The sequence below is a fragment of the Dermacentor variabilis genome, chromosome 10 (genome assembly GCF_050947875.1).
Source record: "Dermacentor variabilis isolate Ectoservices chromosome 10, ASM5094787v1, whole genome shotgun sequence".
Taxonomy (NCBI): Eukaryota; Metazoa; Arthropoda; class Arachnida; order Ixodida; family Ixodidae; genus Dermacentor; species Dermacentor variabilis.
In genome coordinates, this window is record NC_134577.1 from 50,276,676 (window position 1) to 50,291,562 (window position 14,887).

At 44.1% G+C, this 14,887-nt stretch overlaps 2 protein-coding genes across 7 annotated transcripts in view; one reads left to right on the forward strand and one right to left on the reverse strand.

Moving 5' to 3' along the window:
• Positions 1–3,219, reverse strand: part of Sara (Smad anchor for receptor activation) — a 55,494-nt gene extending 52,275 nt beyond the window's left edge. Inside the window, exons 1-2 of one of the 2 annotated variants that reach the window (XM_075672670.1) lie at positions 3,089–3,219; positions 2,390–2,481 (exon numbers count right to left, since the gene is read on the reverse strand). In XM_075672670.1, coding sequence (XP_075528785.1) covers positions 2,390–2,447 — 58 coding nt within the window. In that variant the 5' untranslated portion in view covers positions 2,448–2,481; positions 3,089–3,219. Of the gene's footprint in view, positions 1–2,389; positions 2,482–2,611; positions 3,045–3,088 lie in introns of those variants that run through there. The other variant, XM_075672669.1, reaches the window with a different exon arrangement.
• A 9,500-nt stretch (positions 3,220–12,719) lies between these two features.
• The window catches only part of LOC142560514 (putative phosphatidate phosphatase), a 46,073-nt gene continuing 43,905 nt past the window's right edge, over positions 12,720–14,887 (forward strand). For 2 of the 5 annotated variants that reach the window (XM_075672675.1, XM_075672676.1), the window contains exon 1: positions 12,722–13,015. In XM_075672675.1, the coding sequence (XP_075528790.1) occupies positions 12,931–13,015 (85 nt within the window). In that variant the 5' untranslated portion in view covers positions 12,722–12,930. Of the gene's footprint in view, positions 13,016–13,480; positions 13,689–14,887 lie in introns of those variants that run through there. The other 3 variants (XM_075672673.1, XM_075672677.1, XM_075672674.1) reach the window with 3 other exon arrangements.

Sequence of the window (14,887 nt, forward strand, 5' to 3'; positions counted from 1 at the left end):
CTTATTTTGTTATGAATTTCCTGCTTGTCAAATTGTGCAGAAGAAAATTCTTCTGTCAACTTATATAGATTCTAGTTTTTCCTTAACTTTTTCTGTATTCAAACCTTGTCTGTAACAGAAAGAAATAAAAGTCACAAAAGGAAAAATTGTGAGTACAGAGAAAGACTGTCCATAAGTTTAGGTCTTCAGCTGTGTAGGAGTGTGACAGTAGGGTGCATAGGCAAGCTGGTGCTTTTTTTTGCTAGCAGCAGCTTGGGCTTCGTTTTCCATACTGGTGTTAACAGCAAATGTAGACGGGGACACGAGATGAGAAGACACCACCACGAGCGCTGACTTTCAACAACATTTATTTGAAAACGTTAATTTGAAATCTTTCAAATAAATGTTGTTGAAAGTCAGTGCTCATGGTGTCGTCTTCTCATCTCGTGTCCCCGTCTATGTTTTGCGCTGTTAACACCAGGATGCTTTATTATTTTTTTTTGTAACAAAGAAATGGTGACAAGGCAAATAACTGCACTATTTAAATCACCCACATAAACGTTTGATACCTGTACAATAATTGCTGCCGTAGCCTAATGGCTGGGACAACTCTCCCTTCTCATTTCAGGGCTTGCCATCAGCTGCACTAATGTGCTAGACATGCACAGCAAACTCGTGGCTGTAAAGCTACTACCATAACTAATTTCTATGAATACTAAGCATAACTAAAATTTTAGATCTACCAAAATACAGATTAAGGGCATGGAAATTGGTGTGAACAATGGCAGGAAAGTTGCAAGGGCTGTTTTGTTTTTATGTCTACAAGGTCACTGCCAGCACCATCAAATGACACCATATATTCCTGAACGCTATTGAACACTAAACAGGTGCATACATCTAGTCTTATGAATCACTGCAGTTTGCAAACAAATATTTGGTAATGGCATTACAATTATGAGAATTCAAAAATGTACTTTATATTTGGAAAAATAATTACAAATTTAAGTTGAAGGCCTAAAATTCGTCAAATTCAGATGCATGAAAATGAGAGGCTTAGCATTATATGAGAGAAGTGACTAAACAGACTTGCTGTAGCACAAGGCCAGGATCTCGCAGTTTTCTTTCTCAGTCTGTGCCACTGCAGCAAATAGCCCCAGCATGGCTAAACTGGCGATAGCAGGTAAGCTTGCATTATATGCATCTCTTGTATTATACGGGTGTCACACGGTAGACTTTTGATTGCGATAAAGCCTGATATGGATCGAATTTCTTGGTCATGATTGGCTCCTTCGCACAAGCTGTGGGAGGGAGCCAATCGCAGTCAAGAATTTTGATCCAGATTTGGCTCGATCATGATGAAAAGCACGGCGTGTGATGCCCATATTAGACTACTCAAGACTATGTTGTTCTGTTATTAATGCCAAGGTGATAAAGGTGTTGCACAAAGATGACTGTTCTTATACTATCTGTTGCTGAACTTGAAAAGTAGATACTTTCTGTTGTTGCTAGCTGGATGGCCAAATTCTCAACTTGTACACAATATTTGAAGTATATTCAAGAACCAAGTAAAATCAAATAATGCAACATTGTTTTGAATGGAAAGTTATCAGTATTCAATTTGGTATACGGAAGTGGTTAAATATTCATATGTTCCTACAAAATTGGTGAGCATATTGTGGAAAATTAGAGGTTTAACAAGTGGTTTGCAAGTTATGATGAACCTTTAGATATCGAGATCACTAGCTTACTTTGAAAACTCCATAAACCATTACTAGGATCAACAATCCTACGAAGGTGACAGGTCAATTGCAGTCTGCGCCACCATAATAAGAGGCACCTTGTCAATAGTACATGTAGTGTCTAGTGGCGTCAGTTTCCGCAAAAGCTCATTCAGTTTTTCAACCTCGCTACTAGGAGCGTCTCTGCAGCATTTCCTATTATCTCTTCACCTGTAAGTGGCTTTAAACAATCTTTTAGAAAGCATCTAGGCCAAAGCCTCGGACTACGCCACGAGCTTTCATCAAGCAATCAACCTTGGTCCAGTTGTCAATGATAAGATGCAGGGCACAGGGGCTTGTCAGGTGGCTCGAGGTCAGTTCAAGACAATTAGCGAGATAAGTTTGCTGGCGAAAGGATTAGGGAACACCGCGATGTTCGCCGCACTGCTGTCTGATGCCGCTACCAACGTTGGCCGCTACGAAGTCGCGCACGCATGTCGGCGTTCGAACTACCAGAGTACCTCTGGAACTACTAAGGGCGGAACCAGTAGCAGTGATTTTTTTTATTTCACAACACAGCAATAGAGAACCGAAAGACATTCTCCGTTAATTTGCCTCAGCATAGTAAGTCACGCCTCCTAGCCGCCTGCTATCAACAAGCCCGCGAATGTCGTGAGAGTCTTAACGCCCACCTTCGCTTTGCTCAAGCTCGTCAAGCACTTTGTCTAGATCCACTGCAAACTTGTCCATCGCTGCCTGGCATCCATGCCACGTTTCCGGATCACTGTAAAAAAGAAATTAAAGGGGGAGGGCGCGAGGAGCGAAAGAGAAACGAGCTCACAGTTTTGTAGAGAGAGGGAGATTAAAAAAAAATGTAACAACAGGAACTTCGCAGTGCTCTGTCGGCGGCTTACCTCTGCTGAAAGCGGCGGTTGTATCATAATTCAATCGACCACGGCGTCGAGTCCCTCCTCGAGCAGTATTTTGTAAAGCTGCCTTCGCGTATCCAACGCGAACCGGCAGAATACCAACACGGCAATAGCAACGACGTAGCAAATACACTCCCGCTGTGATGACGATCACTGGGCCAGTACACAACACACCACACGTCTCCAACGTCCGTCCGAGCGCTCCGTGGGCGAAGGAAAATAACCGCGCAGCGGAGTCGCGTATGACGGACACAGGACCTACAGTGGAGCGCACAAAACGCCTAATCCCAAGGGTGGGCAAGTATCGAGCAGTCGAGGCACGGGGAAGAAATTTTATCACAAATTACAACAGTCAATAAACCACCCGAAGAAAACCCTACTGTCGACAGATACCACCACACTGGACTAAAAATGTATATTGAGTGTATCCACGCGCGCGAACAAAAAAAAAAGTTTACTCACCCTTCGCAGCTCTTCGCTGCAAGGCTTGTAGCGCTGTAGTCGCTAACGTACAATTATTGCCACGACGGCATCGTTACCAACACCAGCTTGATGTCGCTGACGATGCACATGAGTCCTAGCATGAGTTCTAGGCGTGCGTCTAATTGTCGTACAAAAATCCCTCACGTGACCTGATCCTAGGTGCCTAGGGACAGGATCGTTTAGGGACTTTTGAGAAGGCATGATGGTTGCGCCGAGCGACGCCGCGGCGTGTTCGTTCTCGGCGTGATCGTTCACCGGCTCGCGCGGACCGCGCGTTGTTCAACGTTGCTTATGTGATTGTGCTTGCGTTGCTTGTGTGTTGGTTGTAGCGTTGTAGGTACTTAGCGGGAAAGCCGCGAGTAGTGGTGATGCGACAGTGCGGCTTTCGCCTCGGTGAGCTCTGGCAGTACAGAATCTGCGTTGTGTGACCCGTGCTTCCTTGACAATTGAAATGTCGAAGTGGCCTAGCGCCTCGGCAGCGAAGTTCTGCGAACCGCGATGCCGTGGCGTGCGTTGAATCTCCGGCCCACGCCGACCGCTGGTCGTGTGTCTCCGCAGTGGGTTCAGTATTTGTTGGCTAAAAGTCGCGCAGTAGTAGTGGTGTGGCATGTCGGCTTTAAGTCTCGGTGAACTCTGGTGGTGTGAGATCCGTATTTCTGAAGAATTCATTGGTGCTGACGATTGAAATATTCAAGTGGCGTAGCGCCTCGGCAATGCAATTAGCCAACCGGCGCTGTGCAGCAGCGTCGTCGTGTTCGCCCCTTTTCGGCAGCGTCATCACATCGCACATGCACTTTTACTTGACGGGACTCGTAGGCGGAGGTATTGCACGTGTGTTTCGCCACGACTTACGTAAGTAATATAATGCTTAAGGTGGTGTTTGCTCACAACTGTTCACGCGTCCTTGAAATAGGGCAGCGCATGTTTTCAATCGTGTTCAGCGCTAGTGCACTATCCGTCACTTCATATGTGATTTACTTTTATCGTGGGCTTTACGACAATTATCGCGTAGTGCTGTGAACATAACGGAGCTTTAGTAATGTCACATGATCTGCCAGAATTCCACGAAATGCAGAGCAGATGTTTAATATTATTCCTACTAAGGGCGCGATAAGCACAGTGAGGTGGAGCCGAATACTGTGCCCTGTAATCTTCAGCTGCATTTGTGCCCGTTTTTCGCGCTCTTAGGACGGGATGCAGGGTTCGGTGCAAAGTTGGGACGAATGAATGTGTATATACTTCTGCAATAACTTCACCGCAACACATTTGTTACCCTGAACATACTGCCCCGCCCGCTTTACTATAATCTCAGGTGCTCTCGAACTCTCTATTTGCCGGTATTTTTTATTTTCACGTGCGGAATGGTCCTACCGCAATACATATATATAGTGAGGTGAAGCTGATTAATGTTGCCAAATGCTTTGACAGTGTCAGATCTAACAGTTATAGAATGACATGGCCAATACAACAGCTCACACCTTCACTTTAACAATTCTATTAGGACTGTCAAACTAATCTTACGGCACAGAAAAGCAACGTAAACACCTCAAGAGTTGATTAGCAAGTAATACTGGAAAGTTCAAGTCTAGTGACCAAAGGTGTGGTGAAGTGCTTTAAACATTCAACCAACACACCTTAAGTGCTTAAGTATTTCTAGCATATTGATGCAGGCTGATCAGACTTACTTTGATATTGGTTGTTTTACAATGAAAATAATAGTACTGCATAAGAGGACGCAAGCAACTCGTGTGCTGCTTGGTTATGCAAACCACATGGGTGCCAGAAATACCCAAACATGGTGCTTGTTTACACACGCTGCTTGTGTCCACTAATCTAAAGCTCTCTAATGTCAGCAGTATAAAGAGAGGCTGTAAAAATATGGCTTTAAATTTCAGAACTCCAATTTTGTTTCTTCTGTACTTGTACAACCTATGCTTTCGTGACAGCATCTGCCTAGCTCATTGCCACATTTTGCGACAAAAGCAGTGATGATTCAGTCAGAGTTGCCTGTCCTAATATTACTCCAATAATTCTTTAAACAGTTCATTTTTTAAGCACGAAGCATGTCATGCCCAACTAGAAAATTAACCATGCAATAATCTACTAGAAGTGGCTAAAAAATCAGCAGTCTTCTGGAGTCAGCTTGATTTGCAGCTGCTAAAATTGGCTATTATTGAATTAGGGCAAGGAAGAAACTGCTTGAATAAACATATGTCTCATCAGAAAGTTGCGGTGGTGTGCTGCAGGCTAAAAGCCGTTTTGGCATTGGTCTACCTCTGTCCCAAAACCAGGCACCACAGCCAAGGCGACTTCACTTGGCTTTGACAGCTTCAAATTCGCTTTCACAAGCACGTAATACTCAGTCGAGGTGAGCTCAATGCACATCACCCACACTGGGGATGCAAAGACATACGGCCAAGAGGATGCCACCTTGACGAAGCAGACACCACAGACTTCGAATTAACAAATGACACCAACTATCCCAACTGGTATACCCTCCATTCAAACCAGAAGGGCAGTACACTTACCTAGCATGGGCAACTAGGGCCTTCATCCAGAGTGTCAATGCGACTCTGCCCCAAGAGGAAGCGACCATTATGTGATATAATACTTGATGTAGGGGTGAAAATGTGCCACATATAAAAATCGGGGTTTCAGGCTGGGACCGTTTCCGTGATGCACTTGAGTGTGCAGAATGTGAAGGTGTTGAAGAATCGCTAGCAACACGCATCCTTTACACACTGCAAAGAGCGACATGCTAACTAGAGCTTACTGGGCGCGTCATTTAAACATATAGGCCTCAGTAAGCTGTAACACATTCTTGGCTATAACAGGATGCACCAAATACTGTAATACTATTGAAAACATGCTGCTCGATTTTCAGTGCACATCTGAGAAACTTGAGGAACAAGCGGCAGATGTTTTCCCCGACCACCTCACAGTGACTGACCGTCGCCTGAGTTGTACGCACCTTAATGACCACTTGCCAAGGAAGGAATGGAAAGCCTCTGTATACGATGGCAGAACCTGTTGTTGCTCTCGAGCATGTCAACACTTAAAGTGCACATGGCAAAGATGGAGTCATTTTTCAGATGTTGAGGAATCTTGCCGAAACAAGGAAGCAAGCACTATTGCTTGTAATCAATGAAATCTGGAATATTGGAATTCCCCACAGAGTGGAAACACTTGGTCATGATGCCACTACCGAAACCAGGCAAGAAACCTGACACCATAGACAACCTTTGATCAGTCTCACTCACATTGACAGTGTGCATATTGACTGAAGGAATGTGCCTCGCGAGGCTGAACCAGCATCTGGGAAAGACAATAGCCTCTTTCTGCATCAAACCATCGTCAATGCCAGCCGCTTTGGAGGAAAGATGTATTGGTTCTTAGTCACAGTCCAACCAAGAAGGATGTTGAGCACAGTCTGCAATGAGGAGGTACTGGTGGCCTTTCGTGAAGCCTGCCCAGTCATTAGTGGTGTGAAAGCCTCTAATGCAACCATATGTTTGAATATGAAGTTATAGTAAACAGCCAAAGACTTTTACCAACTGCACAGGTGGAAATGCAGGTAAAACCCGGACCAGCACACTTGGTTGCAGGAGTGATTCGCTGATGAGGTAAGAAGGTGACTTAACAGTTGGTGATAAGGCACACCGAATGCAGGTATGCGCAGTATGTATACATACTGTTAGGCTGAAACAGATTAATTTTCTCCAAAGCAATATCAAAAGCTCAATTTTGTTTAGGATGCCACTCATGTGCTTTAGGTAAGTGTGGACATCATCATCATCAGTCTGGTTACACCCACTGCAGCGCAAAGGCCTCTCCCATACTTCTCCAACTACCCCGGTCATGTACTAATTGTGGCCATGTTGTCCCTGCAAATTTCTTAACCTCATCCGCCCACCCAACTTTCTGCCGCCCTCTGCTACGCTTCCCTTCCTAGCAGTGTGGACAGGGTTATATACAGCGGCATAGGCAAATGATACAACTAGGTACAGCTGTTGTGCGCAATATTTTTTTCTGGACTAAATTCTTGCTCCTTGAACTCATTCGAGATCATTAACTGTAGCACCGAAGTAGTGGAACACTACCGAACAAAGGCATGTAGCGTGCACATCTCAATTCTTCTTATGCCAGTCTTCTTTTTTTACACCAATAGCTGCTATGGGCCAACTCCCCTGGTTCTGATGTGTACTGGTGTTGTCACTCTAATTCCCAAATTTATTGCTAGAATATTGCAGATAAAGTTCTCATTGTGATGTGTGGATTCAAACATATGATCAAAAGATTGGCAGTCCACAATTCTACATCTCAGCCACTCTGCTGAAGGTATAGTCGTGGCGAATACCGATCCTGGAGAGTGCGATCTAGCCAACAGGTGCCATGATTGGCTAACACCTGTTCAGTGTCTGCGTGCTGTATATAGAGCTGACATCCACGCCTTCAAATTCTTACTCATCACTTTCCCCACTTGTGAAGGCAGTACTATGTTAATTTTTCTTTGTGAAGGCAGTACTATGTTAATTTTTCTTACATGTAATGACAGTGATTGGGTGCATCTGCTTTATTAATCTTCTAGTGCTTGGCTTCTCAGATTTACTGGATGGGGCTGAGCGAGAGACCTAGCAATGGGCAGCGCAAATATAGATTTGAGAAAACCAAATTAATTCAGCAGTAAGAAGCTAAAGGGTTGTTTTTCTGGAGACCAGAGACCAAGTCTGGATGTGAAAGAGGAGGAACAAAACTTGTCTTTCCACTTCAACACTGGGAGGCACAACTCCCACTTATTTTACTTTAAAGGAGATTACTGACTTGCACTGGCAAGTGTTCACTTCAACAAACACCGAATGAAGCAAGCTTCCTGCGCATATTTCACAATTTATTTCATCACTTTCACAGTATGAGTGAAACTCCAATTTTCGTTATGCCACAACTTGCCCAATCTTGTGTTTTGCAGTAGGATTTTAGCAGTGCTATTAAGGCACTTGCATATTCGTGAATAGTAGTAGAGAAAAAAAAGTAAGAAAACAGTGGCTCTTTGTGCATCGACTATGCATGCACCTGGTGCTCTCATGTCCATTTTTTCCGCTATCTGCTAAACCATTCTAAACAAGAAAAGCTTATACACAATTATTGTGCAGAGTCAGACAACTAAACCAGTATCCTTGGTAAGCAAGGTTTATTTATTTGGTAACATTTTCTGTGGCCCTGCTATTGGGCTTTCTTTTCGTCCTTTTCCGCTGTGCAGATTCATTAAGAAGTGACAAGACAGTTTGACAATTTTAATCATTGAAAGACTTAGCGAAACCTTTTTTGGGTTGTTTTTCCTTGCTTTCAGACTCTGCACATTGCCTTTTAAGGCATGTTTCAAGTGTTTCTTTTGTTTATGGAGAGGGCATGTTAACATCTTTTACACCATGTCAATTATGTGGTGCCATAGTGTGTTCTTGGATGGAGTCTTGCCCTTTCATTCAGTACAATATAATGTCGTTTTTTGTGTCGTAGGCCGTTTTACATTTGAGTATGAGTGTAGCATTTCGCTAAGTTTTGCCTCTGTCACCCAAGCTTGCTACCCACTGCTGTTGACATGTGACACACATGTGACTTTTGTTCAATAAAAGGAAGTCTGTCACTTTAACTGTGCACTGGTTGTCTTTTTGAATTACAATTTGTTGCCTATATTAGTTTTTTTGTTGTATCTCAGATTAGGAATGGCTATCACAGTTGACATCATTTAATCATATTGCACACAATGTGGATGATATGTACTTGCAATATATGGCCTCCATAAATAGAAGTTAATTCAAGAATAGTGCCTTTGCATGGTGGGGCAGCCATGAATTGTAGCTATAAGTTACCAGCACTGCAAGTAGCACTGTTTGTGCAGAATATAGTTCAACTCTACTACTTTCAAACATCATTGTTTTTATCTGCATTTGTATAGCTCCAGTTCCTGTGAACAACACGCATCTGGCGGAAGAGTGGCTTGCACCTGCACTGGGGCCCAATGAATAGCCAAATTTCTGCCCGTTTTCATGTTATTAGCATACTAGTTGAGGCAGTCGTTCTTATAGTAAACTGTCTGCGCAGTGTAGAAGCCACTGCAGGTGTCAGGATCTTGTACACATCTTCAGCTTTGCAGGGGACACAGCATCTGGCACATAGTTTGTCACAGGCCATGTTTTTGGGGCAAGTTGGGTTTACTCACTTGCAAAGAGAGAACCAAGCTTGTTGGATATGAATTAAACCGCCTGTACACTCGGTGGCCTTCTTCATTTTGTGTGACATATGGTTATAGCTACTCTTGCTTTATGCACTTCTTGTCTGGCAGCAGTTTTGCTTTTGAAACACTCAGGATAGCTTTCAGCAAGCTGGACAGGAATAGCACTGAAAAACCAGCAGATGTTAATTGTTGCACTTGTCATGCGAAGCTTCCTACAGTATGATGAGGACGGAAATTAATGAAGGTGTTCCTCAAGGCCTTCTAGCTTGTCATGAGTTTGGAGCAACGTGATGTACAGCACTTTTCTGATCGCATACTATAGGTTCAGCAGGTGTGGCCATGGTTGAAGTGCAGTGCAAGGTCAAGAAAACAGATATCTATGAGCAGCACACTGGTAAAGGAGACGCTCGGAAAACTAGTGGGAACCCTGTTGAACATCTAATTGACCAAGTTGCTGGCTTCATCAGGCAAACTGTGATAAAGAGAAGGAAGTCATCAACACATCAGAAGGTTTTTGCGTATAGGCACTGCTAAGGTTCTCAGGCACGTCTCTTGTAACACGCCAACAAATCTTAGTGCGCAGGCTATGCATGACCAACTACATATGCCTTCTGTTTGGACAAAGAACTGCTCATTGTAACTGATGAAGATGGAGTGGACAAAAAAAACGGCAGCTCCACTAATCTGGTTTCACTGGTATCAGCAGTGCTTTGTAAGCATGCATCGCCATACTCCCCACTGCCTTCTTGGTTGACATCAGCAAGGACCGGCTTTAGGCAAGGGGTAATATACATCTTTACAAGCTAAAAATGCATGCATGCATGGAGCACACATTGTGTCCAAAAAGTAGGCACTTCACAGGGGCACTGGAGAAGAAACAGATTATTGACAGTGGCCAAAGGCAAGCTTATCTGCTACTAAACACCCAACACTGTTGCCACGTGACACCTCTGAAACAATCCTTCTGAAAGAAGAAATCATCCTTGTGCATCCATAAAGAGGGCGGATAGGCAAAGCCCCTTCATCAATGCTGCCAGCTTCAAAAGGCCCACTTGGCACATCCTGAATGCTTCCTTCTTAGACTTTGCTGGGTGCGAGCATTCTACTGTCCAAAAGTTGTCATTGAGAGCACTGTTGGTTTGGTGGCAATACAGTTCAGAAGCGATTGCAAGAAACCTTTCTTCCGAGTTGGTCTGGAGGCTCATGGTGCTCACAAAGCGACACCATGAGACAAGCAAGGTGACCGGATGTCTCCAAGCCCTTGTTCGTGTATCACACCGTTCTGTTAGTAACAACCATCAGATCTGAAACCAACAAGCTCAAGTTCAGCACTCGTGTGGTTACTGTGGAGGATCCATAATAAAAAGCACAAAACAGAAAACTGAAGGGAAAGGATAAGGCACCATTTAACACCTAGTATTGCTGCAGCCCACCCCTTTTATTTTGTCTGGTCATGCTACATTTCTTTCTATACATAGGCATGAACTTATCCTGTGCACAGCTTACTGCAGAGAGCATAGGTGATGTTCCCAATCGGTGTCCGATTTTTATATACACTATATGCTGGCTCAAAGATGCTCGAAACACTGCAATGGAAGCTCCTAATAGAAAAGGTGCCTGGAAGAAAAAAAAGCTGTGCTGCAACCATCTTGGCAACATCTTGTCCCCTTAATAAAAATTGTGCTTCCGCATAAACTTCAGCCCTCCAGTTTAGAGTAAAGTACCAGTGCACTTATGAAAAACGAATCAATTCTCAAAGAGCATGTGCAGTCCAGCCAGAAGCATAGGTATGAATCCGCATTGTGCTCCTGCATTGAAGGTGAATAATGCGTTACAAAATGACGAATGTGCCTTAGTAAGCTTCCCTGCAATATGAATTTGTAATGTACAAAGAATTGTCAATTAAGCTTACCAAGAGCACAGATGCACTTGCAAATTATATCACAATTGAAAATAATGAGCAAACCTATGTGCCCTTTCCACTATTAGTATGCTTTACTGCACGATGCTTATTTCCACCTCTGTATTGCGGTGTAGCAAGCTACGAAAGAAACTTTGCATAATTGAGCTTTTTAAGATTACCTTTTTTGCAATACACCTATGTTCTGCGGTGAAGCCTAAGCAATGTACTGCGTTGAAGCATACTAAAAGTGGAAAGGGGCCACTGTCACTGGACATAAAAAGAGTTCTTTAATTATACCCTATGATTATACACTCGCGCAACCGCCGCCTCTCAGGTCGCCTGAGTGGACATACTATGCTGGGTGATAGCGGCCCCCTCCCACTTTTAGTATCCTTTACCGCGTAACTAAAATGCACTGCGTCGAAGAAGCAGTACATTTGTGTTGAGTGAATAAACAAATGGTTTTTACAGCAGTACAGAAATAAACGCGCACCATGCATCAGTCTACCACATGGAAGAGCGTCGCAACAAAAGGTAGCTGATTCACACAGGCTGTGTAGCCCACTTATCAGTCGTAAAGGCTATTCTGGGTAATTCATAATTTCACACACACAGAAATATGTTTATATGTTTACGTTCGTACTCCTTGCGTAATAAGACTTCCAGAACTTCCACAACAGGAAGTAATTTACAACACACAAACGAAAACAACAGATAGATATGCCTTGTTTTCAACTCGGTCGTCATGCAAATGACATATAGCACGGAAAAACGTGAACATGCTGTGTGTTAGCATCGTAAACTTCATACTAGGCAAGGAGCACACCACAATTCCGCGACAGCCGCTAATGAGACCAAAACGGGAGCACATATCTGTGAACGTGCAAATGGAGACCCTAAGCCACTCTGCTCCTCCACCACCCCCCGCTGCACGGCTGAACCACTCGTTTCAAGCACAGCACACCTAACACACATTCAGCACTGAACAGTGGGCGGTCGACGCAGTCGCATTTACATGACTTGTAGCGAGCAGCACATCCCTCGATGTCCGTTAAGCAAAGTCGGACACGGCGACGCCACATCGCGGTTCGCAGAACTTCGCTGCCGATGCGCTAGGCCACTTCGACATTTCAATTGTCAAGCAAGCACGGGTCACACAACGCAGATTCTCTACTGCCAGAGCTCACCGAGGCGAAAGCCGCACTGCCGCACCACCACTACTCGCGGCTTTCCGCCAAGTAACGCAGAACCTACAACCAACACACAAGCAAGGCACGTACAATGACATGAGCAATGTTGAACAACGCGGGGTCCAGAGAACGATCACTCCGAGGACGAACACGCCACGGCGTCGCTCGGCGCCAGCATCGCGCTTCTCAAAAATCCCTAAACGATGCTGTCCCTAGGCACCTAGGATCAGGTCACGTGAGGGATTTTTGTACGACAAATAGACGCACGCTGAGTTCTAGAATGATTCCAACTGAAAGTCGAGCGTAGGCCCACTGTGTTCTGTACCCACAAGTGCTGCCGCAGTTGGCCAAGTTGACGCGCTATGGGTGGTACCGTGGGACGGTGCAGCCAGGTGCAGCGATAAAAGTACGGCAGTTGAGTGAAGTTGCAAAATTGCGGTGCGCTTTTGATAGGCAGGAAAGAGACGAACACTGCTGCTGGTTTTCGTTTTCGTGAATGCCTCGAGGATCGTCGTCAGCAATGCCGCAATGCAATAACCTTGCGCTCACCGTTGCAGTTCACTTCGTGTGTCTCTGTGCAGGTGAGGTGGGAAGTTTCCTGTTACACCACGCCTTGAAAGTGCTTACGGACTGTTTGCGCTCAGCGCGGATGTTTGATCTATCTTCTCGCCGAGCGTCGCGCGTTTGGAAGGCTCCGATGGGAACTTCATGACTGCCGGCCTGCGGCGGCGATCGCGAGCTAATGTCAACTTTCAGCTTTCTTTCTATTATTTAAAAAATCAAAAGGAAGTCGAGCATAGCGCGAGCAAGTTCCGCGTCACATTTCCGTTGGCTATAGCATCGGGGGACAGTACGCTGCTCCTGATCACGATCCTTTATTTTTTTTTTTAAAAAAGGAACCCTCGCTGTTTCGGTTTCGTAATTGAGAACACGCGCTCGATTACCCGTCAGACCACCACGAGGTTTTTGCATTGGTGCGTTCGGGCGACTGTACGCTTCCCTCCGTCTCTAAACGCTGTGCGATTCATAAATAATGCATCCTTACAAGGACAGCTGCCCAGAAAGGGACACGCCTACGATTGCTAGAGCAGCACTGATTGAGCCGGAAACAGATTGTATGTTTTTGCAAAGCGCTCGCTAAAGTAGAGAGAACATATTTAAAAGGAAAAAAAAATTGTTGCGAGTTTAGAAAAGTTAATGAAGTGCTCGATGTATGTTCTTCGATGGGGATCGAAATTTCAGCGTCTCCCAAAGGTCAGTGGAGACCATATGCCATAAGTAAAACTGATTTTTTAAAAGGAGCGAATCGGGGATGGAGACAATTATAATCGCTGCTAACACAGGCGCGCGCTAACGGTCACACACACTTAGATAAAAACACAAGAGAAAAATATGAAACAGAAAGTGCAACCATGAAAAATAACTGGAAACAGGAACACGTTGGTGGAACAGGTGTTATATGGAACAATGCAACAAAGCGCTGTATTCGGAACTTCTTTGAATATTATTTATCTGTGCTTTCATTAACAAGCTATGTCTGTAAAACGCGTAAAACTGAGGGTGTCACACAGTGCACTTCAATCGCGATCGAGTCCTGTGGGGCTGGATCGCAATCGAAAGTGCTCGTGTGACACCCGTATCAGTGATTGCTCACGTAAACCACGAGAGTTATCGAAGAGGTATAGTGGGTAGGTTAGTTGGTTTTGATTGAGACCAAACATAATGCTCTAACAGGTGACATGAGAGAGATGAGAGAAATAACTCGTTTTCGCGATCTTTCCTGCTAGATCAGTGCTTATATTCAGCCAACGAAGGTACTGTGACCTCACGGCACCAACACAGTATTATCGATGCGCCGAGCTTGACACTTAAAAATGCTAATTTAAGTCTGAGAAACTTAATGCAAAACCCATAGTAGAATTTGTGGCACACTTAAGCAAAATTTTAGTTGCATATAGATCAGCAAAGCAATTACTAATTTAATAATTAGTATACTCATTTATTGCTTGACATAAAGGGCATAAAGTTCAAGAGGTTGATTAAAAGTATCTGGTTTTTAATTTTTGTGAGGTTGACAATTCTACATTTCAATTTTTAAAATAGCTTAGCCTCCCTGTGCTTTAAATTCATGTTAATTTCTTTAAGCTTTCATTGGCTTCGATCATTGTCTGTTGGCTTCATATGATTGCCCAGTGCAATTTAATCTAAGAGGCACTTAGTGTTGTAGCGGGTGACAGAGTGACGGAGACGATCCAAGAGCACGTACCACACTGCTTTATTTCAGTGACAGCAAACTATATATATAGGCTGCTTGCCTATGACGTAACATAAACGAACGAATCATGTTGACACGTGTGGCACAGCACTTCATATCACTTAGTGCCTCGTAGATTATATTATGTAAATATATTACTATTATGTATACACCACCACATAGAAGCAAGCATTTTTTT